The sequence below is a fragment of the Argentina silus genome, assembly GCF_951799395.1.
Source record: "Argentina silus genome assembly, chromosome: 3".
Lineage (NCBI taxonomy): Eukaryota > Metazoa > Chordata > Actinopteri > Argentiniformes > Argentinidae > Argentina > Argentina silus.
The window spans coordinates 24358373-24386137 of record NC_139657.1 but is presented as its reverse complement, the minus strand read 5'-3'; the positions used below and the strand labels follow the sequence as shown (position 1 = coordinate 24386137).

The 27765-nt window shown below is 42.1% G+C and overlaps 1 protein-coding gene across 1 annotated transcript; it reads left to right on the top strand.

The window, feature by feature from the left end:
• The first annotated feature begins 9286 nt into the window (after positions 1–9286).
• On the top strand, positions 9287–22519 carry eif4g2b (eukaryotic translation initiation factor 4, gamma 2b). Its single transcript, XM_083667030.1, has 22 exons — positions 9287–9459; positions 10411–10517; positions 12240–12301; positions 12715–12780; positions 13188–13313; positions 13563–13665; positions 13818–13949; positions 14084–14150; positions 14250–14401; positions 14623–14733; positions 14874–15056; positions 15331–15469; positions 15562–15728; positions 16074–16178; positions 16600–16716; positions 16818–16922; positions 17448–17663; positions 18448–18706; positions 19005–19209; positions 20240–20436; positions 20659–20780; positions 20991–22519. The coding sequence occupies exons 3-22, from the start codon at positions 12258–12260 to the stop codon at positions 21054–21056; spliced, it is 2682 nt and encodes an 893-aa protein (XP_083523156.1). The 5' UTR covers positions 9287–9459; positions 10411–10517; positions 12240–12257; the 3' UTR covers positions 21057–22519.
• The last annotated feature ends 5246 nt before the right edge of the window (positions 22520–27765 follow it).

Sequence of the window (27765 nt, the reverse complement as noted above, 5' to 3'; positions counted from 1 at the left end):
AAAGCAGACACTGGCAGTGGTAATGAACAACTCTCCAAAGATGTCATGTCATTACGTCATAAGAATAGCCAGTCTGACAGCGAAAGTCAATTATGTGTGGTGAATCAAATCGAAAGTTGCTGGTATAATGTTTGTAGACTAGGCCTACATTGTAGTCTAATGATTCTTTAATTTGTGTGGATCCTTGAATTTACTTTGCTTTATTTGATAGCATCATTTAAAAGCAGCCCACAGATTTGGGTTAGCTGGGAGCCCTGATAAACAGGAGAATAAGAGGCGCACAGTTTGTGTGAGGTAGCCTAAAATGTTTGAATCCTGTCTAGTGCTTAGTGCCAAATGTGCCTACAGAAAAGTTTCCAAAAGAAGCCCTATCAGGCATTTTCCCTCCTGTCTGTCCCGTCCCGTATTTCGCTATCTAGGGGTTCTTGCCTCTTGAGGGCCATGTTGTGGTGTTTATTTGATTAATTTGGATCTCAGGGACAGTATTTTTGGCAAGCATCAATCAATGTTTATTTTTGTAAACTGAAGGAGCCATTGACCCTCCATCCCGCAGAGTCTGGCGCCTATCCTGACCCAATTAACCCACATTAGGCACAGTATAAAGCTTTGATTTACATGAGTGATTCTTTGATTTGTGTGGATGTCGTGAATTAACCTTGCATGATTTATTTAATAGCATTATTTGAAATCAGCCCACAGATTTGGGTGAGATGGGAGTCATGATGAAACACATGATAATGATGTGCAATACTGATGTGCAGATCATGAGATGTGCAGTATTGTTGATATAGGCCTATAGGCACGCCAGACTGATCATGGAAAGATCTGCATCTGCATTAGCTGAAACGTTGCCACTGAGTGTATAGGGGGCATGTTCTTACATAACAAGTCATTGTACAAATGAAATGGATATTATTTTGTGAAAGTTTTAAAAACTTACTGAAGACAATGTCTGTTCTGGAATAAATAAAGACATTTAGCGGGCTCATGCTGCTCATCTCTTTTTCAAATGGAGTGGGTCTGTAATGGGCAGTGAATTACTATATAAGGCCAGAGTGGGGGAAGGTGAGCAAATTTGTCATCAGTCTTCTGCTGTCCTATATAACCTACTGTAGGTTACTTTTCTATCCAGTCTCAATCCCACTAAAGCCCAAAATCCTGACTACTGCCTCGCATGAAAATTCCTAACTTTATTCTGTAATTCATAGGTTGCATTATCAAAGCTAACTTGCGCTTATTCAATTTAAATTACGCAAAAACATTTCCCCCACTTCTCTGCACTTCTCAATCACGTGTTGGTTGCTGCTGTGCATATAGGGCCGATGAGAGAATGTGTGATTATGGTATGATATTTGAAAAAACATATGTCGGTCCCATTGCTTGGTCCTTGTTAAGATAATCTGATATTTAAACCATTTCCACTCTTCATTTCTGTAATTCATGAGATGCTATAATAACCACGATTTTGCCAATCATTCTGATAAGGCAAGCTGAGAAGGCAAACCATCACAAACCATTCTCTCTCTCATTTTTATTTGAGTGATTATTTGGAGGGAACACCAATAATGTCAGCACTGTCTGTAAATAATACCAACAGAAGGATGGATCTTTTCAAACATCCTTCATAGGTCTTGTCACCACTGTGGTCAAATATTTGCTCTGCCATATTTGTATTCCTTATTGGCAGTGCTGCACTACAGTATCACAGTCACTAAGATCGTATTAAGACCATATAATAACACCTAAAACATAGGTCACAGACAAATTGCGAACAGTTACAATGACACACTGGCAGCTTTAAACATTGTCGTAATTGTATCATGGATGGGACTAACTAGACTATACTGTACCACTGTCCTTGATCATACTAATAATGAATAATAATAATAATGCATTTTATTTGGAGGTGCCTTTCAGGTCACCCAAGGTCACCTTACAGAGAAGAAGTAAAAGCAAAAGCATGACATCAATCATTAAAAACAAAACAAACAACACATCAAGATAAAAACAAGTGAAGTGCAGAGTGTCCAATTTATAGATAGTATGCCAGTTTGAACACTGATTGTCTTTCTGTATTTTCAGGTAATCTGTATAAGTACTTCTCATCTGTCATAACAGGTCATCTTGCATCTCGTGACACCTTATGGTATGGCATCCCAAAAAATGTCAGAGCACCAAGCGATGATGTCATCCCTCATTAGTTGTCTTGGTTCAAGTCCTCAGGGTTCAAATTGAAATACTTTATTTTGCACCATAGAGGGATTTAATCTAGTTCTGTCCTTCATTTATGCCTCTTTGAAGTTTAATGTTTAAGTCTTTCTTGTAGAATAAAAAAGAAGCCGGTCTTTCATGTGTAAATTTGAAAGGAAGAGATTTCTTAAAAGGGCCAGGGGTTATTGTGTTAGCTTAGCAATTCTGGGAATGAGCGAGCAAGCGAAGGAGGTTTCCACACACAGACTATAGAGCTGATAATTTTTTTGCATGTTCCTTTGTGGATGTACCTTTCTCAGACAGTGCAGCAAAATGAAGAATCGCCTTTGATCCACAGATATGAATATTAACATAGGGAAAATGCCTTTGGAAGATAAAAATCGAATCCAATTGTCTTGTGTACGGCTCATTTGAATATAAATCAAAGGACGGTGTTGACGTTTTGCTTCTTCTCTTCTCTGTTGCTTTTCCAAATGGACCCATTCCCAGTATATGAATTAATGTGAGTTGGAGATGCATATCACTCTGAGATATGTTGCAATCACACAGACCCACTATTTCTCTGTCTGGACCAGCTGCAGAAATGTATAATCATATCTTTGATTATATCAAAGATATCTGTTTACTGTTGCATTGATTTACATGCAAACAGTATGCATACATGTATGCTTTACTGCATGTTACAGTATTCAGTGGAGGCTGGTGGAGGTACTGTAGAAATTGGAGGACGGGCTCATTGTAATGCATGGATTGGAATGCCAGCCTCCCCTATACAATGAGGCCGTTCTCTGATTTCTGCCGCCACCAGCCTCCCCTGCAGTATATGGCTAGCTGTGTGGTGTTGCGTCCGTTCATCTTGAATGTTGTATGGTACAAGGTGATGCTGCAAATCAATGTATCTTCCAGAACAGGGACAGGATTATGCATGATGAGTAATTAGGAGTCATTATATTTTACATTCTACTGATATGTTATATATACTGTACAAATCTCACAAATTCTGCAACACATACAGTCCAGTCAGTTTGCTAACTAACCCCTGTGCATTTCTTCTAATGTCATGATCCAGTAAAAACTCGACATGCCCTTTGCCAAACCTTCAACTAATCACCTCCCCTAATTTGGATGGGATGTCATCATCCATAGAGCTGCTCCTCAGAGCCTACAGTAACCTCTTGACTGCCACCTCTCTGATCCTTCGCCCTTCCAGCAGATAACATTCCCTCAGTGTATGAGGGTTGAAGGGTTTTAATGAGGCAGAAGATCCCTGTTAGCGATGGCTTTTTAATTACCGTAAGGGCCACTTTCCTTGTCAGCAATCTTTGCCATTTTGAGCCCATGAAATTATTATTAAGAATGTGTCGAGAGGTAGGTAATCAGGTAAGTAATTGATTGTGTGTAATTGATTCCTTTGCAAATCAGAGATCCTACAAAAACAAAGATATTAATTCCAAAATTACTTTAACTATTATCCTTGCATGAAGATGGACTCAATTCAACTTATTGAGTGTTTTGTTGATGACATTTTTGCATTTTAACTAATTTTAAGAGTGTCATAGCAAAGGGTCTGAATACTTATGTACATGAGGTATTTCTGTATTTCAATTTTGATAAATGTACTGACAGTTCTAAAAACCTGTTTTCGCTTTATCATTCTGGGTCATTGTGTGTGGACTGATGGCAAATTCTTGTAATTTAATCAATTTTAAATTAAGTCTATAACACAACATAATGTGGAAAAAGTGAAGGGGTCTGAATACTTTCCAGAGGCACTGTATGCCCAAGGAACAAAACCACTTTCAAATAAACTATAACTCTGTAAACAAATCACAGTAAAGTACTGAAATGTATTGACGCAGTCGGTCAAACAAAATGAAAGATGGATTGAAGACTCCCTCTATCTTTGCAACATTTTGTTTCAAATATTCAATCAGAGTCTCATTACAGCAGGAGGGCACATATCCTCAAGTCTAAACACTGTGGGATCCTCATACTGTGAGGAACACCCATGGGATTGAGTTACTTTGAACATTTTTACATAATGGAGTTCATATTCATACTGTTTTGAACTGGAGAGAAAGTGTTTGAATAGTAAGTGCTAATATTTTAATCCCTCACTCCCAAGACAGAAACATGTTTGGTGAAAAGAAAACAAACACAAACAAACATCAAGATCTTGTTGGGTTCTTCTGAAAAATATAATGTTAGGACAACAGATATCATTTCACATACTGTACATATTTTGGGATGTGTGTTTCTTTAAGAAAAGGGGTAACTTTAATACAAATACAACGTTGGCTATCAAGGGAGATGTTCCAATATTTTATTGCAGCAATATGTTTTTTTTTCATCTCTCTGACATATGCCAATGCTTGAACTGACAACCAATCAATTGTTCCCATCGGTGGAGCTTGAGGAAAGTCTGCAAGAATATATCATTGTGCACTTTGTTTCACAGATCAACCCTCAGTCCAGAACTAAAGTCAGTTTTTGTTATGAATATAGATTTTTTTTTTTCATGATGTGAATTCTCTTGACTTGCCACAGTGGATGTGAGGTCCAAGGTTTTAAAAAAAAAAATATATATATAAATCTTTTAGATGAGTCTGTCATGTAAAATGTAATTGACAGGAAAGATAAAAAGAAGATATCATTGTACATTATTGATTCATCAAAAGGGGCACATGTACCACACTATCAGTTTCACTGCAGACAGCCTGAGAATTCCTGTTCCCGGCAATTCTGAACAAGCCTCTGGGGACAGAGGGGATGGAATAGAGGTCACACACAGTCAATCTTCAGTTATATTGAAGATATTGAACCACAGCCCATTCCCACCTCCCATTAGTGACCCTATGTTGAAAAAAATCCATGTTACAAAACACCGCAGATACCCCAACTGAATTGCATCAGAACGGCTCGAGTGTAAGAAATGTCATGCACACTCTCAAGGTGTTTTCTTCATATTTGTATTGAGTTCAAATCAGAGTGGGAAAGGTGTAATGGCTGTGTATTGGCAATATGGGTGAAAGAGGGAATTACCCTGTCATACCGAGGATATCAGTACTGCCAGGAAAGATGAGTACACAGGTGGGAATACATTGAAACCACAAACTTTACTCTGTCCAAGAGAAGGGTGTTATGGAGACCTATCCCTGCCATTAATAAAGGCTTGCACTTGTGGTGCGCACTGATTGATTGCTTATGAACTGTACCATGAGGTGCGAATGATACCTGGTTAGTTTGTTACCATTTGGTTTAAATGCTTTTTTTCTTTTTTTCTTTTTTTTTTAATAAACACTAATCCTAGTCTCTCTTTTCTGCATTGGTGCCTTTATGTCGTCAAAGTATATCAGGTTGCCTGATCCTATTTTTGAATCATCAGCTCCACTCAGAGGGCAATGGCTGTAACTGATTCTTTCTTCACATCATTAACAAATTCTTAATAGTTACAAAATCTGTCCTCTCCTCGATTCCTCCATGACCCGGAAAGCGATGAGTGGTCGCCATATTTAAGAGTGTATCAGTTTTCCAACAGGTGGATTCCTCCCTGTCCTCACCTTTACGAGGAGGTGCCCCACTGAAGGATACAAGCTTGTTTTTAGATTAGATTAGATTCAACTTTATTGTCATTGTGCAGAGTACAGTACAGAGACAACGAAATGCAGTTAGCGTCTAACCAGAAGTGCAAAATAGCAGAAAGTGCAATGAACAGTATTTACAGGTAGTGCAATATATGATCAGTAGTAGTGCAGTATAATATAGCAGTGCAGTATAGCAGTATATGAGTAACAGTAGCATTATAGCAGAATAAATAGTTACAGTATGAACAGTGTAGCAGCATATGAGCTGTATGGGTAGTGCAGTCTAGCAGTATATATGTATTAACAGTAGCATGAGGTAGATAGCAGAATAAATATAAATATGGAATGCCGTATAAACAGTATAAACAGGTATGTACAGTATGTGCAGTAGTATTAAAGAAAATATAAGGATATGTGCATTATGTGCAGTATGAACAGTATGGACAGGTATGTACAGAAGCAGTGGTATGAGTAAGAGCAGGGGAGGGGAGTGGAGTAATAGTGCAATAGTGCAATTTTCCGGGGGGGGGGGGGGGGGGGGGGGGGGGTTGCAGGGGTAGTAGGTTGTCAGGTCGGTGCAGTGTTCAAGTTCAGTAGGGTGACAGCCGCAGGGAAGAAGCTGCCTCTGAACCTACTGGTTCGGGTGCGGAGAGACCTGTAGCGCCTCCCGGAGGGGAGTGGGGTGAAAAGTCTATGGTTGGGGTGAGAAATGTCCTTGACGATGCTGCGTGCCTTACGCAAGCATCGTTTGCCCTGGACAGCCTCGATGGAGGGGAGTGAGGAACCGGTGATGCGTTGGGCAGTTTTCACCACCCTCTGCAGTGCTTTCCGGTCCGATGCCGAGCAGTTGCCATACCATACTGTGACACAGTTGGTAAGGATACTCTCGATGGTGCAGCGGTAGAAATTCACCAGGATCTGAGGAGACAGATGGACCTTCTTTAGTCTCCTCAGGAAGAAGAGACGCTGGTGAGCCTTCTTTATCAGGGTGGAGGTGTTGAGGGTCCAGGAGAGGTCCTCAGAGATGTGGACACCCAGAAACTTGAAGCTGGTGACTCGCTCCACCTCAGTCTCGTTGATGAGGATGGGGGTGTGTGCGCCAGCTTTAGACTTCCTGAAGTCCACAATGAGTTCTTTGGTCTTCTTGGTGTTGAGAGCCAGGTTATTGTCGTTGCACCACACTGTTAGGTGCTGGACCTCCTCCCTGTAGGCCGACTCATCGTTGTTGCTGATGAGACCGATCACCGTTGTGTCGTCTGCAAACTTAACAATGGTGTTTGAGCCATGTACAGGTGTGCAGTCGTAGGTGAAGAGGGAGTAAAGGAGGGGGCTCAGCACACAGCCTTGTGGAACGCCGGTGTTCAGGATGAGGGTTGAGGAGGTGTGGTTGTGAAGCCTAACAGACTGCGGCCTGTTGGTCAGGAAGTCTAGAATCCAGTTGCAGAGGGAGGGGTTGATGCCCAGTTGCCTGAGTTTGGAGATCAGTTTGGAGGGGATGATGGTGTTGAATGCTGAGCTGAAGTCAATAAACAGCATTCTCACATAAGAGTTAGTCTTGTCGAGGTGGGACAGGGCGGAGTGAAGTGCCGTTGAAATGGCATCCTCTGTACTCCTGTTCTGCCGGTAGGCTAATTGAAAGGGGTCCAGTGTGGGTGGTAGGCAGGTCTTGAGTTGAGCTAAGACCAGCCTCTCGAAGCACTTCATGATGATGGGCGTGAGTGCCACTGGTCGGAAGTCATTTAAGCTCGTTGTATCCTCATATGAAACACTTTGCAGGCATTCTGCTTGCATATGAAACTCATGCCCTCTTTACTTCAAAAGTTTGAATCGCCGATCCAGAATCACCATAATGAAATACATTATAACCTACACTCATTATTTTCTGAATAACAAATAATAAATGTGTGTGCATGAGGTGAAATCAACTATCTTACCAAGGTGACGTTTCATATAAAGTTGAGTAGCAGACAAGAAATTACATTAATATAATTTGCACTACTGTGCATATAAATATTTACCATCTAGGCTACAATTAATGTTTCATTGTGGAATCATATCACCTGGGCTATTGTATAAACTTTCATATAACCATTCACTTAGAAGGACACATGAGTAGATGAAGGTCATTATAGATATTATTATTATTATTTATTTATTTTTAAAATAGAGAAACTGTACAGGGGTCTATTGGGGATGAAGCGGTCTTTGGAGGGACAGTCAAGATGTAGCCTGAAGAGATGGGTCTTCAGTCTATGGCTAAAGCTAGGTACTGACTGCAATCCTGACAGCAGTGGGAAGCTCGTTCTACCACCGGGGCGCCAGGACAGTGAAAAGCCATGACCGAATAGTGCAACCGTTCATATTTCAGTGCAGTTGCTAATCTACACAGCATTTCTTTGGTCATTCCAATGGGCGCCTCCCATGCAAAAGAGAACCACATGAAGAACAACTCATTTCTTATGAGCTTGTTTCCTCTCACCCTCATGTCCTCATTCACTCTCTTTGATGCCCAAACCTAGAACCCCCTGCACCTGTGAACCATGGTATGCTGTACATCTTGGACAGATCCTTTTTTCTCAAAACTTTCTTCTTGCAATCACTGTGGTACATGCTAATATTCGTCTTAACTACCCACAAGATCGTTTTCCAGACCTCTGGTTTGCACCTTGCAGTGAAGCTTCTGTAGTTCGGCTGGTGACACGTTATGAGGGGAGTAGTCTCTGACACACAGTTTTTATTTTAATTTTATTTTTTTATTATGGTGAGCATTCATTGGTCATCCACTATACAAAGTCTTCCATTGAATTAAAGCTGAGAATCTATCTATACTTTAACCTCATAGTAAGTGTTTGATTTCAAACTGTTGGTGTATAGAGCTAAAAGAAGACAGAATGCTTCCTTTTTCCAATACTTATGGAGGGCACTGTATATCCATTGACTTAGTGATGCTGAATGTAAGAAAAAATAGAAACATAACTTACCCCACACTCCCCTACAGTGAGGGATTCCTCATATTATCATTCTATTAAACTATTATCAGGCCCAAGATCTATTTTGGCATTCACTAAGAGGTTATTTGAATCAGTGCATTTTAATAGCCTATGCGACTTAGAAGGTATGTGTGCTGCCTGTTACCATAGCATAGTATAGTAAAGTATAGTCTAATTATATAGTTGTTGCTGTTACTGTTTCATTTGACAAACTTCTTCACATTTCTTTTCCTGCACTGCGGCTGAGTTACAAGATACGCCAATCAAGCAAGGGGGTGGTTACCTTTCTTTTTAAATCACTCATTAATTTGGTAATTATACACTGTAGGAAACGCCTTAAGATATTTCTTAATTGTTATACGCTAAGAGAAACATTGCAACGAATTGGGTAAACAATTCATATTGTGACACCCCCCCCCTCCCCCCTCCTCCTCCTCCCCCTCCTCCCCCCAACACTGAGAGTGCATGAATGACGTCGCAGATACCGGGTAGGCTATTTAGCTTACAGCTGGCAAGAAAGGGGTAGTACTGACTGCACCACCTACTAGCTACTGTCATAGCTGATAATCCTGTCTCACGCTCTCAAATTCGGGTTTCATGTTCTTTTTAGCTACTTCTCACATTTCTTCTTTGGTGGCCACCCAACCTCAAAAACTGAAGTTGTTTTGTTAAAGGTAAGCATGTTGTTTCCATAAAGATTCTCACCGGTTTCTCCAAAATGGCTGCTTGTAACGATATTTTCATCTGATGATGCTTGCTAGCTAACATAGCTAGGTAGCCATCGCCAGCTGATTGCTGCATAAAATGGCGTCGTGATAAACCAACATGGTCATCATGGTTTAAAGCTAGTGATCTGCTGCCCTACCGGCTATTTATGTGCAGTCAATTTTGATGAACAGTGAACATCTTTTATTACATTTTTATGAGTTACCTCGATATGTTTGTTCTGGCTAGCTAGGTAAAATGTGTCACGACTCAATTGCCTTGCTAGCTAGCCTAAAGTCTGCTAATGGCTGCCAATCTAATCTATTACACAGCGAGCTAGTCTGTTTGCTACCTATGCTGTAAAACTATTATTTTAAACGACGCCACCCATTGATTACCTACACCATAAACCACACATGTTCCACGGCCTTAGCTTACTTAGCTAGTGGCGTAAACAATTAGCGTAAAGAGAACACATGGCCGGGAGAGGTTAGCTAATTGGCTAGCTAGCCAACCAGCTCTGCTTTGTGTTGTTGTGCGCTTGTTTGACAAAGACAACCACCACCAGCCGATTCCATCAGTGTCAACTGGCTAGCTACAAGTTACGACTTGTAGGTAGATGGTGTTGCAAATGTTTATCTAAATTTAAATATCAGAAGTAAGCAGACCTGTTGGCTAGCAAGTAATTGCATATTAAGGAAATGACAACGTTTCTTTCCAGTGCTTGTCTTGCTGTCCATAAGAGATTAGCTAGCTTGCTAAGGCCATATCAGTGGTGCCATTTGTGTCTGATAAAAAGTCAGCTTCAGCCTTCAGACCTCTCACGACCAGACAGTACACTAGGCGTACATTTTCACTACTAAAGATTAGGACCGTTTTTAAATGAGCTACTAATAATAGGTTTTCTCCATTTCCCCCAGCACCGTTTCCCCCTCCCCTTCCTATTATTATAATTTTTTTTGAAGATTCTTCGTCAAGCCGCCAAAGTGGAGAGTGTGATTGCAGAAGGGGGTGCTTCTCGTTTCAGGTATGTTTCAGAGCCTCCTCTTTGGTGCACATGGTACTTTGGATCCACCAACACCCCCCCCCAGGCCTGTGCTATTACATAGACCCCTTTTTAATTTTACCTCTTTTAAACATAGGCCATGGACATTGTGCTCAATGCTCAAAATCTAGGTCCTTGTGTCAGCTATTTCACCCAGGCATAGTGAGAAAAGCAAGGCCATTGCATTACGGTCCTGCATCTACATGATGGTGTTGCCTGTCTGATCATTTCCAAAATAGGTCATGTCAGTTGACATTCATGTCATCCAAAGCCTTTGGCGTTAGATCAGGATGAAGACAAACTGCACTCAGATTTAAAGTCTAGGCCTAGCTAAATGTAGTCTTTTGTTATAGAAAGTGGTAGCAGCGTCACATCTTTGATTAGATTGGGCCTATTTGACAAAATGCAAAAGTGTGTTTGTGCTCAATGGACTCGTGACTAATGTGACAAAGGAGCGTTGGTGCATCTTGTCATGTCCTGAGCACTTGTAATGCCCCAGGCACCATTGATTTAATAAGAGTTTGTAGTTTGTTATTAGATGCCTTCTGTGTTAGTAAATGTATGGCAATGAGCACTACTCCTCTGCTCTGAATGTGCACATTGTCATACCTCCAGCTCCTAAACAATTGACAGTGATAAGTGCTTCACCTCCCTGTGACAACAATCAGCAGTATTTATTCATAAATTCAACATTTAAGGGACACTCTAATACTGTGTTCCCATCTACCATCATTAAGGCAGATTTTTCTTAGAATTCTGCACAGACGCTTTTTGTTTATGTGGTGAAGGGTAACTCTGACATGACACTCTATCATTTCATGAGATGGAGTGTTGTGGTATTGACTTAATTCAACCATCAGTACCCTTACTTGTTTCAACATCACTTATCCCAGTACAAGTATCCACATACACTCAATTATCAGACTTTAACTGCCCTCACGAAATATCTGAAACGCTGCTTAACATCCATACTATACATATTATACCCGTCATTACCCAAAGCCACAGGAAAATTTCAAACATGGTACTCCGTATTGCAATTCTATTTCCGCATCTTCATTTACAATGGCCCTCTGGTTTACCTGCACTCTTGAGGAAATGTGTGTGCCATGGCTTCAGGTAATGACGGGTATTAAGGTAATTTGTATAGTAGGTGGGTACTTTCAAAACTGGGATAAGTGATGGCGAAACAGGTAAGGGCGCTCGTGGTTGAATTGTCCGAGCCAATACCACGACACTCCATCTCATGGGAGTGTCACGTCGGAGCTAGGTGAAGGATTGCACCCTCCACTATGCACGTCCGGTGGACTTTATTAGCGTCAGAAACATTGTGATAGACAGCAATAAAAATGCATGGTCACAGTTTTTAATAAAATTCTACTTTCAATCATTCTTCTGGTTTGTCAGGTTATTGGTCCTCATGCAGGAAAAACAACATGCTAAATGTCCACTGGAAAGTGTTAATAAACACACTTCAACTATTCATTTTTTTTCTTCTGTCTAACAGTTTCTCTGATGCTAATTCGCTATTCCGCTAGGTGAAGGGTTGCTATTTATTTTATTTGACTCTATTCTTCTGACACTATTGCAATGAATCATTGACTTGTGAATATGTATTTATTTGGCCTCGCTGGCTTATCCCAGTGCTGTGATCTGCAAAATGTGATTTAGTAATAACAATGTATGTACTTGCTTTCCAACAAGATTAAGGCCGTGGATATTATGCAACAGGATCAATGGCTTCAACAAAGCAAAAACACAGAAAAGTGGGTTACTCTTTATGCTCCAAATGTTGAATGTGTATAACCCTTGGTGTTCCGGTCCACAGTGGTATTATCAGTTCACTGTCTCATTTCCGTTCGCTGTGATTTAATTGTGATATCTCTGGCTGACCCACGCCTTCCCAGATTGCCCTGACAGTGTCCATGGTAACTGCATTTGGAAGTTTAGACATAGATAACACTGTATTAACATACTTCTCTTGGGGTTCATACTGTGTTTTGAAGCATAAGCAATACTGTTTAATGAATTGGTGTCATACACTTATGTGAATGGCCTGTGGAGGGGTATGATGCTGCTAACTCTGCTCTTGGGACACACAATTTGAGTAAAAACTAGAATTGACTTGTGCAATGTTCAGGTTTCTAAATTGTCTTTTTTAATTTACTTCTCTTAACAGTGCTTCTTCGGGGGGAGGTGGTGGTAGGGGTGCACCTCAGCACTATCCCAAGACTGTAGGAAACAGGTAGGCCTACATGATCCATTTTCTCACTAAACGTTCTTAAACTGGAATGGAAATTTGTCGATTCATGCAGTTTTCCTTCCCAGAAAAGTCTTACTAACACTGAGTAGAGTCATTAGCTACAGTGCCTTCAACCACAGGCCAATGTGTCTCAGTGAAATTGATGTTCTGATTAATAACTGCTTTAACATGTCTTGTTGCTTTCATGTAATTGCTTTGGTTTGGCTCTGTCTCAATTACTAATTGGTGTTACAGGCTATTGATATTGTCCATGTATTTGCTCTCCAAAGTATTATAATTTATAATTACTTACTAAGTGCCTTATAACTTATATAAGACTTACAATCACTTGAATACACTGGCCATGTGATTGTTGTGTGCTGTAGCTCAGTCTCCTCTTGTGTCTGCAGCGAGTTCCTGGGGAAAGCCCCAGGGCAAAGCTCTCAGAAATGGGTTCCTTCACGAAGCACTAGACGAGATGCCAACTCCAGCAATGAAAAAGAGATACACGATGCAATCTTCAGGAAAGTGAGAGGGTACGTGTCAGCAAACAGTCGCTGGTTGTTGCATGTGTCGTCACCTCAGTGGGAAATATTCTTAATGTGTCTTGATCTCTATCTTGCCTGTGGCACAGGAACATATGCAAAGCCCATATGTCAGGTGATGTTTACCAAGAACAGAAAACAGCTACTTTTCTGCTTTCACAACCCTCTTGTCTATAAACCTCCTGACTTGACCTCCCCTTTCTCTCTATCCCCCTTCTTGTTCTTCTGTTTTCTCTGCAGCATACTCAACAAGCTCACGCCGGAGAAGTTTGACAAGCTATGCCTTGAGCTCCTGAACGCGGGCGTAGATTCAAAACTCGTCCTTAAAGGAGTCATCTTGCTGGTAAGGCTCTTCAGTTCCCATTAGCCCCTTCTGGCCTGGAAATGTATTCATTCCTGGCAACCCTCATTAAAATGACTCCTACCTCAAATGAGTTTTAATACCCTTTCTGACCTAATTATTTTCTCTCACCTCATTCCTTCTCTCCTGTCCAGATTGTAGACAAAGCCCTAGAAGAGCCGAAGTATAGCTCGCTCTATGCTCAGCTATGTCTGCGTTTGGCAGAGGACGCACCAAACTTTGATGGCCCTTCACCAGAGATCCACACATCCCAAAAGCAGAGCACAGTAAGCACAGAAAATCCCCCTCTGCTCAGCTCTGCCTTATATATATGTTTAGCAACCTGTATGTTTTGTTGGTTTGCTCACTAGAATATTCCTAGAGTACTAGAGTAATCCTTGTCTTTGTCCTGAATTTATAGACCTTCAGGAGACTTCTGATTTCCAAGCTTCAAGATGAATTTGAAAACCGCACCAGAAATGTTGAAAGTGAGTACTCCTCTGTGGTGCAACTTGAGAAATCCCAACTCGCCATACAAATCTTCACTTATAGTTGAGCTAATGCTGTTTTCTCTCTCTTCCATCTAGTCTATGACAAACATGACAACCCTCTTACTTCTGAGGAGGAGGAGCAGCGCAACATTGCCAAGTTCAAGATGCTGGGCAACATCAAATTCATCTGTGAACTTGGCAAACTCGACCTCATCCATGAATCTATCCTTCATAAGTGCATCAAAACAGTACGTCCGGCCTAAGTGCTATTGGATCTTGAGAAGGCATATTTAATTCAAGTCAATGTTTGGCGTCCTAAGATGAAACTTTGTCTTTGTGTTTTGAGCTAAGTGATCTGTGTCCTTAATGTTTATACGGGCATTGCTGGATATGGGCCGCAATTCTGGTTTAGTGCCAGTACAGGCAGGCCCCTATGTCTTTGATATAACGCCATGTTATCCTCCTCCAGCTTTTGGAAAAAAAGAAGAGAATCCAGCTCAAGGATATGGGGGAGGATCTGGAGTGCCTCGGTCAGATAATGAGAACAGTGGGGCCTAGACTCGACCATGAAAAGGCTAGGGTAAGTTCCTTATATCCCATTGTTTGACTCCTGTCACGTTTGCTCTACTATGAGCACAGACAACCTTAATGTAAACCTTGGTGTATTTTAGGTGTATGTTGGTACTGATGCCACTGTTCTTTTCTTTTGTCTCCCCCTAGTCTTTAATGGATCAGTACTTTGGCCGTATGCGTTCCTTAACGAACAACAAGGAGTTGCCTGCCAGGATCCGCTTCCTGCTGCAGGACACCGTGGAGCTGCGAGACAACAACTGGGTCCCCCGCAAAGCTTTCATCGACAACGGACCAAAGACGATCAACCAGATCCGCCAGGAAGCTGTGAGAGTGAGTGGAGTTGCATAGAATGCCTTGGTTTAGGAAAAAAAACTAACATTTGCAATACCTGCCCTCTGAATTATCATATGCATACTTTCTGTTGGTCTTGTCCCAGATCATAGTAAAATCATATAATATAGTGTTCTTAGTTCTGTGGGTGTCTGGTTGGATATATGCTTTTGCTGGTTTATTTTTGGCGTCAAGCCACAAAGTGGTTGAAAAATGTCATATGCCTTTGGACATTACAACATGGCTTACTCTGTCTCTGTCTTGGCTCTTCCAGGATTTGGGTGGTTTCATTCCTGTGTCTATGGGTCAAGGTATGAAGATGGACTTCTTCCTCGAAGGCCCCTTCATGCCCCGGATAAAACTGGATAGAGAGACTCTTGGGGGATTGGCCGACATGTTTGGACAAATGCCAGGTATTCATCTTTTTGTCTGTTAAAAGCTGAATATGTTCTGTAACTCATGAGATTGAAGTACTTAAATCCTGGTCTTTTACCTGTGTCTTCAGGTAGTGGGATAGGGACGGGCCCGGGGGTCATTCAAGACAGGTTCTCACCCACTATGGGACGCCATCGCTCAAACCCGCTCTTCAATGGCCACAGTGGCCATGCTGTCCCTGTGCCCCCGTCTCAGTTTGAAATGGGGGCCAACAAGCCCTTCATCAAGACCAACCAGGTAATCTAGCTGCCATTATCATTTCAAGAACAAGAGTTCAATGTCCAGATGGTGTAGTATACATCTACTATAATACCTTCCTATCATGTTTACTTTGTGCTTTTGAGGGTATCCTATTATTAATGACTTGTGAATAGTGAAAGCATGGGCCAAATTCTTTCTGTCCTCCATCCTTGCTGCCTCCTCAACTCATTGGGGCAGTAGGTCTGAGGTTTTGCCTCTATAGTTCTCCTCCAATGTGTTTTGAGGAAGGTGGTGAGGAGAGGATACGAAGTATTGAGGAAAGATTGATGGTCTTTCCCTCTGACGCCGCCTGCTGACATCTCCATGTTTTTGATGCTGCAGGTGCAGAACCAGCATTTCAACCAGAACCACTCGGCCCAGCAGCAGGTCCAGTCCAAGGACTTGGCGCCACGGTTCAGCAAGAAAGGACAGCTCAACTTAGACGAGGTAACCTCCCACCAGGCCACATCCCTAGGCCATGATTATAGATCTCAAGATCAAATTAATGTTTTTAAACAGGTAATGAGGTCAGAAATATGTGGCTGTATCTAAATACGATGATCTAGACTCTACATCATTGTTCTAGGTCTACCGAAAGCACTCATGCCCTGTGATTATAAAAAGACGCGTTATTCTGAGGAGTACAACCTGCTGCCGGTCTCTTGTCTTGCTCTCCCTCTGTCCTTGTCTCCTCCCTCTCTTCTCTCCTTCCTGTGCTCTTCTCCACTCTCAAACTGGTATCTGGTCCGTTGACTGCGATTATGAGAGATGAGGGCATGATCTCTGCTCAGGTCAAAATGTCTTTGTTTTTAAGGAACTATGCTAATCATTATGCTGTTTTATCTCCTAACCCCCTCCCGCCTCATAGATCAGCCTCAGACCAGCGCAGTCGTTCCTCCTTAACAAGAACCAAGTGCCAAAGCTGCAGACCCAGATCCCGCCCAGCGCCCAACCTCCCCGCACCCAAACCCCTCCACTGGGGCAGGTAAGTGAGAGACCTTCCATATTTTAACCCCAGCTATTGAACCTGCTTTATTTTTTACTTTTCATTGTTAGTGTCTTCATATTGTCCTTTATGGCCCCCAGCCTCCGCAGCTTGGCCTCAAAACAAACCCTCCTCCAATCCAGGAGAAGCCTCCGAAGACCAGCAAGAAACCACCGCCTGCTAGGGAGGAGCTGCTGAAAATGACGGTAGATGCCCCCTCATCCCCAACAATGGCCCAAAAAGCTTCCTCTGACCATGACATTATCTCCAACAACAAGACAAGCCAGATATTACGTTCTATACATGATTCTCGTCACATTTGACTGCAATGACTATCCCCTCAGATCTAAAAGGACAAGATGGGTGAAGGCAATATAATCAACCCCATTTTGTTTGACAACTTGGTGGTGCTATTACACTATTCCTTTCACCTCAGGATCCATGAAGTGGAGTAATCAAGGGCATAGAAAAGGAAGCTGATTTCAAAATGGAATCTGACACATTATTCCTTAGTTACTGCTTTAAGTTTGATTTCTCCAGTCCCTCCTATCATTTATTTTTATATATATATATAAAATGTATTAACAGTAGGAAGGTATCCAGAGGGGAACTGAGGATGGATGAATAGGCCAAATGGGGCTTGACCTTTGGGATAGAACATATGCATGTGCTAATGCCAGCAGTCAACTTCACCACTTGTTTAGCTCACTTCTCATTCTGCTTCCCCACAGGAGACGATCATGACTGAGTATCTGAACAGTAAGAACCTGACAGAGGCTGTGGACGGCATCAGAGAGATTAAGGCTCCCAAGCACTTCCTGCCGGAGATGCTGAGTAAGATCATTGTGTGTTCCCTGGATCGACCCGACGAGGACAAGGAGCATGCCAGCACCCTTATCCACACACTACGCACTGAGGCCCTTGTCACTGGGGAGAACTTCATGCAGGTACATACACCACACAATCAGTTTTCACCTATTGTTTTTGTTCTCTTGCCGCCCCCTGCTAATTGAAATGCTGTAGTTTCCTACAGAACACCCTCAAACTAGATGATTCGTCACAAGGGGTTTAATCCTGTCACTCAAATTTTCAAAAAATAAAGAAATGAGTTTAACACTAGTGTAAATGGCAGTATACTAATGACTACAATTAATTTCCCATCTAGCAGTGATTGCTGGCAAGTCATCTCACTAAAACAGCTTTGACAAGATCTTTGCTTTAATTATAGTGCGCATTCACTTGATGACAGATTCTGAGCGCTCCGCACACTCTAGAGTCAAATATAGCTTGTTCAATGGTAACTGAGCAGTCAAGTGGGTGGGCTGTTGGTGTTCAAAATGAGATGAATGACAGGTTGGCACACCAATCAGATATCACAAGCGAGCACATCCATTTTTTAAATTAAACTTTGAACAAGCTTTCTTTTTTTTAGACTGGATATCGCCATTGCTAACTTCTAACTAGCTAGCTTCCGTAAACGACTTTTCGGCGAAATTGGAAAAAAATCGTGTGGGTGAGACGCTTCCTCAGGCTAAATAGAATTTCATCCTCTGTGTTTCGAGGAAGATCTAGTCATATTGGGTCTTCTATTTGGGTCTCAACCTCAGAATGCCAATATAAGGATAACAGTTGTTGTCTGAGATGCATCTGAATACACACAGCTCCATAACGCCGCTCTGTTACTGTTACCAGTTTCCTTGTCTGAATTGTACCATTTTAAACTCTCTTAAGGCTTTCCTCAACGTACTGGACCAGTGCCCCAAGATCGAGGTGGATGTGCCCCTGGTCAAGTCCTACCTGGCCCAGTTTGCAGCACGGGCCATTATAGCGGAGCTGGTGAGCGTGGCGGAGCTGGCCTACCCCCTGGAGAACGGCACCCACTTCCCCCTCTTCCTGCTCTGTCTGCAGCAGACCGCCAAGCTCAAGGACCGCGATTGGCTCACAGACCTCTTCCAGCAGAGCAAGGTCAACATGCAGAAGATGCTACCTGGTAGGCCTCCTTATCCATCCATCTCACTGTAGGCGCTGTGACTGAAAAAAGATGAATTGCACTGAAACAACTGAGAATGGTGTTGTTTTTGTTAGTTTTCTTGCCAGAGAATGTCCAGTCCCTTTCATACCAAAGGACAACATTGTGTTGAACTGTTGGGTTTATGCTAAGCTTGTCAAATACTCAGTTCACACTGATAGAATGGAAACTATCAAACAGCAGAATGTTTCTCTTGTGTTGTGAGGATGTCTTTCATAACCCTGACTGTTCTTAATGTGCTTTCTCCCCGGGTGACCAGAGATCGACCAGAACAAGGACCGCATGCTGGAGATCCTGGAGGGGAAAGGCCTGAGTTTCCTGTTCCCCCTGCTGAAGCTGGAGAAGGAGCTGCTAAAGCAGATCCAAGCAGACCCCTCTCCCCAAGCCATCTACAAGTGGATCAAAGACAACATCTCCCCCAAACTCCACACTGACAAGGGCTTCGTCAACATCCTCATGACTAGGTAAGACTCGGAGGGGGGCAGATTTATTTTTGGTTAGATCAGTCATATTCTTGATACAACTCTGCATACTATTCCTAACCATTAGATGGAATCACCTTATTGGAATCACAACCCACAGCAACACAGTCTAAAGAACACCCAAATGAGTTGCTTTTGCTTTTCAGTTTGGCTTATACACCACTTCCCAGGTGCTCGAAATTGCCACCCTTTGTAAAAAAAAATAAATAAAAAATAATCTGGATAAGTGTCTATCGTCACAAGGCGTAAAGCGTTTTTTAAAATGTTTTCTTATGCCTACATTTATCCAGAAAACAGAGCATGCCAACTGGCTGGGTGTGGTAACATCATTCATGTAGTCACTGAATATTCAGCATGAACATAACATTGCCGAACACGCAATACTGCTGGACTTCTGCAAAAATGTCAAGCCTCTCTAAAATCGACCATTGATGAAGATTGCTAGCTATACATTTCCATTAATCCTACCTTTGATGCTGTCTCCTGCTGAAGCACCAATCTATTTTCATTGCTTTCTTTTTAATCCACAGATGGCAAGTTTCTGATTGTTAATATGGGCCTGACTAATCCCTGGAGTGGAAATGTTCCATGTCAACATTCCATTACCTTCATGGCGTTCCAATAATTTAATTGAACTTGACTCATGACGAGCTAATGATGAGTTGATAACAACCCCATTTCACTTGTTACATGGCAAGAGCTTTTCAAAGCTGCTTGTTTACTTGTTCTAACCTGAGTGGGGATTTTGATTTTATTGAGTAGCTAGTGAACACGAAGGTTTGTCCACCTTGAGAAAATCCTAGGTTTTTGTTGTAGCAGTCATGGGAGGGGTTGTTATTGGCAGATCTTAATGAGTGATGTGCAATTCAGACTCAGGACAGATCCTTGTATTTTCAGACCCATCTTGATTTTTTCATACTTGATGCTAATTTCATCATCTTTGGTCCAAATGTGAGAACTGCGATTTGCATCAAATAGTATTCACTCGACTGACACTTAAATGTGTGTCCAGCTTCCTGCAGTTCATCTCCCACGAGCTGTGTTTGGAGGAGGGTGACGAGCCCTCCAAAGAGCAGCTCGACCAGGAGAAGCAGCTGCTGCTGGCCTTCAAACCTGTCATGCAGAAGTTCCTGCATGATCACACCCAGCTACAAGTCAGCGCCCTCTATGCTCTGCAGGTGCACTGCAACACCAGCGGTTTCCCCAAAGGTGAGTACTACCTGTCGTCAGCCCCCTCGTCTCAAAACAGCCATGCTCCAGTGCAAGTAAATGACTTCCTGAGATTTCTTTCATTTTCTTTGCTGTTGATTTTTATTTTTCAGTTCAAATATTAAAAAGCATGAATACTCTGGCTTACATTGGGGTTTTTACTTCCTCGAAACGAGAGGAGCTTGTTTCTGGTTATTGAAAGTAAATTGTGTGTATTTTTAGGCATGCTGCTGCGCTACTATGTCCACTTCTACGACATGGAGATCATTGAAGAAGAAGCCTTCCTTGCATGGAAAGAAGATATTACCCAAGAATTCCCTGGAAAAGGAAAAGCTTTATTCCAGGTAATTTCAAAATCCTCACTTTTTAAAGTGGTGTTAGAAAAATGCCTTGATCGAGATCAACACCAGCTTAGAAATCTACTCCCAGATAAATCACTGTTTATACACAACTCATTTGTATCAAGTCTTTTTAAATTCTTAGAGCCTCTTCTGAGTTTTTTTTTTTTTTTTTTGCCTGAATGACCACCCAACTCCACTATTCTCTCTCGTTAGGTCAACCAGTGGCTAACTTGGCTCGAAACAGCAGAGGAAGAGGAGTCTGAAGAAGAGGCTGATTGAGAAACCAACCAGAACCAGCCACCATAGTGTAGAGAAACCTACCTTGACATACGGCTATGTTATTATTACCCTTAACTTTCCTATTAAAACTCATACCTAACCACTGCCATAAGGCACTCAGCTGCTTATGTCTTGCAATATAAAGCCAAGCATCTTTTCAGGGCATAGATCATATACCATCTGTTTCAGTGCCCTTACATACTCATGCCTCTTGTATTATAGGCTGAGAAGCATCATTTCACCTGTTGCTTAATGGTTTGATTGTTTTGGGTTACGTCTTGTTTTGCGACATGAATTTAACCTATGGACTGGCTCAACCACATCTATTTGTTTTGCTCTTACTGTAACAATGTAGTTAGTTTTGCGATTATTTACTCTTTGACACCAGTATTGCATTCACCCTAATTTGCGATTGACTTTAATCCCTCTCAAAAAAATGCTTGTACTTCACACCTATACAAGCTCAAGTATTTCCAAAAGGACATCCAAAAATTATGAGAGAGAATGTCCAATCTAGAGAAAGTGTGACATGGCTAAATCTACCATGGACTTAATGGGCTTGGTCAACCAAGACTTGCCTGAAACCTATTCTCCAATATATTTAAAAACCAAAGTGCTCTTCAATGCCCTATTTTTTTGAGGAGCATGTTACATGTTGTGTTCTAGTGGAACATTCCCTCCAAGTACGGCTGTAGAGACACACCCCTTCCCTCTGTTATCCTTCAGTTGTTACAATATCCTAGAAACTGTAATCATTGGTGTGCTGCCGCAATGTTTCAGAAGTTGCCTGTTTCTACCTCCTTAGTTAGATGGGCTTTGTTTATTTGTGCTGGGATAATGAGATCTTATGAAAGAAAGACCCTAGAAAGCCCAAGAAATTGCAGTTCTTTGATAAAATCCTGGTGTACTTGCACAATTCTAACCATTTAATTGGACTTCCAATGAAGCTCCTGATCTGGTTTACTAGTGTAAATGTTTGACTGAAGGAAAAAGTCACATTTTAATTGGACAACTCACCAATGTAACCCCCCCCCAAGCCCTTTTACTTGTAACATACCTATTAGAAGGTGAGATTCAGGAATATTTTCTCCCCAGCATATTGAGTGACAACAATGTATGTGCCCTGTTAAATTGCAGCATTTGTCCCAAACCAGAAAATGTGTAACCAAGGTAATTTTATCCTGTCTTTTTAATTGGCTAATAAAAGTTGACACAAGTAAGTAATCTTGCATTGAGCTTTCCCTTGTAAAATGAAAAAGGCTTGTCAAATAGCCAACTACAAAGTCTTAAACAAATCATGAGATATTAAATCTGTTTACCTTGCCCAACAAAATTAGCCAATGTGCTCACAAGCCATGTGTATGTAGAAGGCAATGGATTTTGATCATGTTGTATTCAAGTGATGAGTATTGTGCACCTCTATTGCTTCACTGTCAATAAAGTCCAATACTTGAGCACTGAAACTGTTTTTGTATTCCTTTGTTGCACTATTATACGCTATGAATGTCCATGTGTCACAAACTGCAGAATGTGAACAAAACTGGAGACACTAGTCATTTTTGGAGATGTCAGCGTTATGATTGCTAGCAAAAGAGTCAGCACAGTAGCTACTTAACGGTACATTCCAGTAAATTACTCAATTTACCTTACCTGCAAGCTTTATATGCCTTGGCCAAAATCAGAACATGAGTTCATTAGCAGCCACTCAGGTTAACTTTTGCTAGCAATCATAACGGTGAAGTTTGACTCAAAACACCAGTTTGTATGTTTACTTTCTACAGTTTGTGATGTATTCCATTAGAATACACTACAAAAGTACATCACCTTTTAGTACATCACTCTTATTTTAAATGTTGTAAAAGTGGGGCTTGAGGAATGCGGTAAATTGTACATAGACTTCATCATTCTTCATCTGTTGGAATCCAGAAATATTCCACCACTTTCCTGCTTCTCCGTGCTGATCCAGCCTCGGGCGGCTCCCCTCCCATAGGAGAGAGATCACCAAAGTGAGACGGACCCAAGTCCTTTCCTGCTCGTGGGGCAGATACTCTGTACATGTTCCTGGAAAAGGAAGTAGTAACACATGAACATTAAGAACATTGTCCCGCAATATGGATGTTTATGGCAATAGACTACGGTACGTTGAAGTGAAACAAAGTGCCTTCAAGTTTATTTTAATGCCCAATCTGCGCTATACTATATGTATTACCACTGGGTTCAATGTCTGTTGGCCATACTGGTTACCTCCTGCCAGCATCCTCAGCCCCAGGCTCTGGTGTAGAGATATATACTGGATCCCCTTCCTGAAAGCAATTACATGAGGAAGAAACACTGAGGTAAAAACATTGTAGAATTTCACAGTACACTGATGATATCAGTGTTTCTTTATAGGAACACAATGTTTATATTATTTTCAAAATATGTTTTACTCTTGTATGAGATGAGGGCAAGGAAGAAAGTAGTTGCACAGTAGCAGAGAGAGGCAGGGCAAGGAGTGAAAAATGTGGATTAACCTTATCAAAAGAACCACTAGAATTCCCCTCACCGTGAAATTCCTGGGAGTGCCATCTTGATTTTTTAGTATTTTAACCCTCTGGTCACTTTCCGTCATGCACAGAAAATAGCTCTTGATATTGGCTTGACACTGAGGGAAAACCATCCATACAAATCAACAAACATATTGAATGAGTAGTGTTTCTATGGCAGACAGATCAAAGTACATACTTGATATTCCCATGAACAGAATTTGTTCTTACAGTCTGTCAGGGGTCGGCAACCTTTTTGACAAAGTGCTAGTTTGAAATGTTCTTGTTAATTAGTGTGCCATATCAACATTAAGTTTAACATTAAGTTTAATTATGACACCACATCAAAAAACCATTTCCAACAATCCTGGAATTTTATTCCATCCATATAGGCTACATGCATAGCAACAACATTTTAAAGAAACATTTTTCTCTCATAATCAGGACATTGTTTTGATCATTTTTAGATCATTAACCCCACCAACCTCCCACTCGTCAGCAAAAGTTCATCAGCAATAAACTGAACTAATTCTTGAAAAAATTGTCGTCGTCGTCCCCTCAAAAAGGGAGACTAAAGTGTATAAAACAGAAATACCAGTACTATACAAGAAGGCTGCCATCCTCATGAAAACATCCACATCTGAGTTGGGGGGAAAAAGAGATGGACAAACAGCTGCATATGCAAACCCATGTGTCCTACCAGTCAGTTTGATCCCTGGCCCTGCTTTCCTTTTGCTGAGCTCCATTATCTGGGGGTTGTATTTAGTCACTTCAACTTGCACACATGCTTCGGAGTGTTCGCTTGTCAAACCTCTGCGGGAGGGGCTGAGCACGGCCTTCACATACGAGAATATCTGCTCACAGAGGTACGTTGACCCGAAGACTGTCAGCAAAGCCAGTGCAACGTTTCAGGGACAGCTGAAGTTCTCCGGTACAGATGTCCAACAGATGAAGATGCAGGTTCCGTGATCTTGCACTGCCGTGGTTTCTAGTTGTTTCTGTAACTCTGCAAACTTAGTCACCCACAGTGTTGAACTCTTCAGCTCCATCAGCTTCATTTCCATGTCCTGTGTATCCAACCAGTCTATTGGAGATAAATCCAATTCGTGTCCATCAAAGCTGTCGGGTTTTATCAAGAAAAATAACATGGGTCCATACTTTTCCATACTGAAAGTTCCCAAATCGTGTTGTGAACTCCGACTCAAGCTCGCTCATGTATTTGCATATTTCAGCGGTACTGATGCTGTGCTGCGAGGAGAGCTCCCTTGCGTGTCTGAAATAGCGGAAAGTGGAGGTCGCAACATCGCTTGAAAAGATTGCTAGCTTGCCGACAAAAGCCGTCCATGTGTCGAACATGTCCAAAACAGTTTGCCCTGCACCTTGCAGTTGGAGATTGAGCTCGTTGAGGTGTCCCGTAATATCCGTGAGAAACATAAGTTTCACAACCCACTTCTCGTCCTCGAGTTCTGGGTAGTCTTGGCCTTTTTCAGCCAGGAAGGCCATGATGACCTCAAAGCAGCCGACAAACCGCTCCAAAACTTTTCCGCAGTTTAGCCACCTAACCGCTGAGTGGAGAGGGATATAGTTGTATGTGCAGTCCATTTCCTCGAGCAGGGACGGGAACTGTTGGTGTGTCAGAGCAGATCACTGAACTATGAAGTTAATAACCTATACCACCGTAGCCATAACCTAATTAAGATCTGAATTTTACATCTTTGCATAGAGGTTTTCTTGGTGTATTATGCAGTGGAGTTCGACTGACTTTTTCCTTAATTAATCTGACAGCTCTGTTGTGACTGCAATAATCTTCCTGATGTCAATCCCTCGCTCCTCAAAATGTTCCGTAAACACCGTGGCTATGTCCTCACCTTTTGTTGTGTCAGACATTGGCTTTAAGAAGCAGAGCTCCTCTCTTACAGTCGAATCACAGTATTTTGCCATGACTGCCAAACGTGCTGTCATTCACGTCCACGCTCTCGTCAAGTACAATGTTAAATACCACAGCATCTTTTGCTGTTCACTGCGCGCTGATATTTCTTGGATGCGTCGCTCAATACTTCTAGCTGACATGGGAATATCTTTTACTCTTGATTTGATTGTCTCTTTGTTTGGTAAACCTTCAAACAGAACCTCTGAGCTACAGAGAAAAGCTTCCTTAATATATCCGCCATCAGTGAGTGGCTTTCCGCGTTTCGCAATGCAATAGTTTGCTTCAGTCGCAAGGTTTTTTTTAGCAGTGGCAAAGACTTTGAGGGTGTTAGCTTGCTTCCCATAACTGGACATGGCATGTTTGATGGATTCTGCCTTGTCAGGCGATCTTTGAGTTTTCTCGTGTCTTGTCTCAAAATGACGTGCGGCAAACAACATTTTCAAAACATAAAGTACACATAGCACGGTCCTTCTGAAAAACAAAACCACACTCTTCTGTCCGTGAGGGCTGGAATGCACGAACCTTTACTTCAGCTTTCTTAGCTAGCGGGGTTGCCATCATCTACCGAACCTGAACCGATGCACTGCGATTCCTGTGGGAAATGTGAGCGGGAGGCCGTACCGTCAATCAAACTAAATAAGACAGGTCGCGCAAGAGGTGATTTGGCATGCAGCTGAGAGGGCACTTGAACATTTATTGAAAAAATAAATAAATTAAAAATCCGCGCGCTTATCGCCAGTGTGCCAATGATTACGCTGCCGCGTGCCTAAGGTTGCCGACCCCAAGTCTATGTTGTGTGTTAAGTCACAGACCACTAGATGGCGGTACTCATTATTGCAATGCATGGTGATAACCATAGTATTCCTGCTTACAACCTTAATTAATAATTTATCGACGAAGGAGAGGAGAAGGGTCTGACTAACTGCTTTGTTCTGCCTCTGAGACTTGAGGTCCTCCTGGGCCCTGAAGATGTCTGCCAGAGCCTGGTGTTTCTCCCTCCAGCTGAGACACTCAGCTGTGCGGTCCTGCCTTTCCTTCTCTGCCAGACGTCTCTCCTGGTCTGCCACCTGCTGCCCCCGGTTGGCCTTTTCACTCTGCTCCTCGGCCACCAGCGCCCTATGCCTGGAACTCATCTCCCTGCAGAGAGGATGATACAGTATACAGTACATAGTAGGAGAGCCCAGAGACCCAGCATGTTACATGGCATACAACACTGCATACATAGTGAAGCTTTGTCACCATCTTATAGAACAGTATAAACTACTAATATATGTCTCGCCATACTGCAGCAAAGAACCTTATTTGACTGTTGTGATACTTAGCATTAAATCATTGGCATATAATGTACCACAGCATACCACATCTCAAGTTCTTACTTTTCTTTGACTTTCACATTGTCTTCAGTTAGTTGTCTCAGCTTGTGCCTGAGTTCATTTCTCTCCCCTTCCGAACTCTGGTTTTCCTCCAAGAGAGTGTGTTTCTCTCCAGATACCCTGTCCAGCTTCAGCTTGGTCTCAAAATAGTTTCTTTCCGTTTGTGCAAGGAGAAGCTGCATGTCTGTGTGCTGTTGGAGACACAGTAGTAGTAAGTAACTGGGTCTCTTGCATGGGTTCCCAATTTTGTACAATTTCATAGAGTAGCCTACAGTATACTCTCAAAATCACAATACACAGGCAATACATGTGCCTCAGATCCCCCTCCAATACATGTGCCTCAGATCCCCCTCCAATACATGTGCCTTAGATCCCCCTCCATGTGTCTCTCTGTCAGTGCTGTGTTTACTGTGTGTGCATGTTTTTTGTACTGTTGTTTTTTGTTTTGTTTATACTTGTTTCTTGAGTTGCTGTAGGTCCTCGTACAGCCGGCTCTTGTCTGTCTCTGCCTGCTCTTTGTCCTGCCTGCTGTTCAGTGCCCGTGCTTCTGCCAGGGCCCTGATCTTCTCTGCCTGGCCCCGTGATGCATTTGCTTCCTCTGCCGCCCGTGAGCACAGTGTTGCCCTCTGCTGGCTCAGGTACAGCTTTTGCTTTACCTGTACAGGCCAGAGTGGTCAGATGAAGACACAAAAATTACACTCCATGGGCAAAGAGAAAACCTTTTCAGTAACACTTTACTTAGAGCATACAGTTATAATGCGTTCATAGCACATTGAGACACAGCACATTGAGTTATAAGTGTGTATGTATGACTGCATTACAATGTCTTAAATCATCTCATAATGATCCTGAGCTTTTATCAGCCATTTTCCATCAGTCTG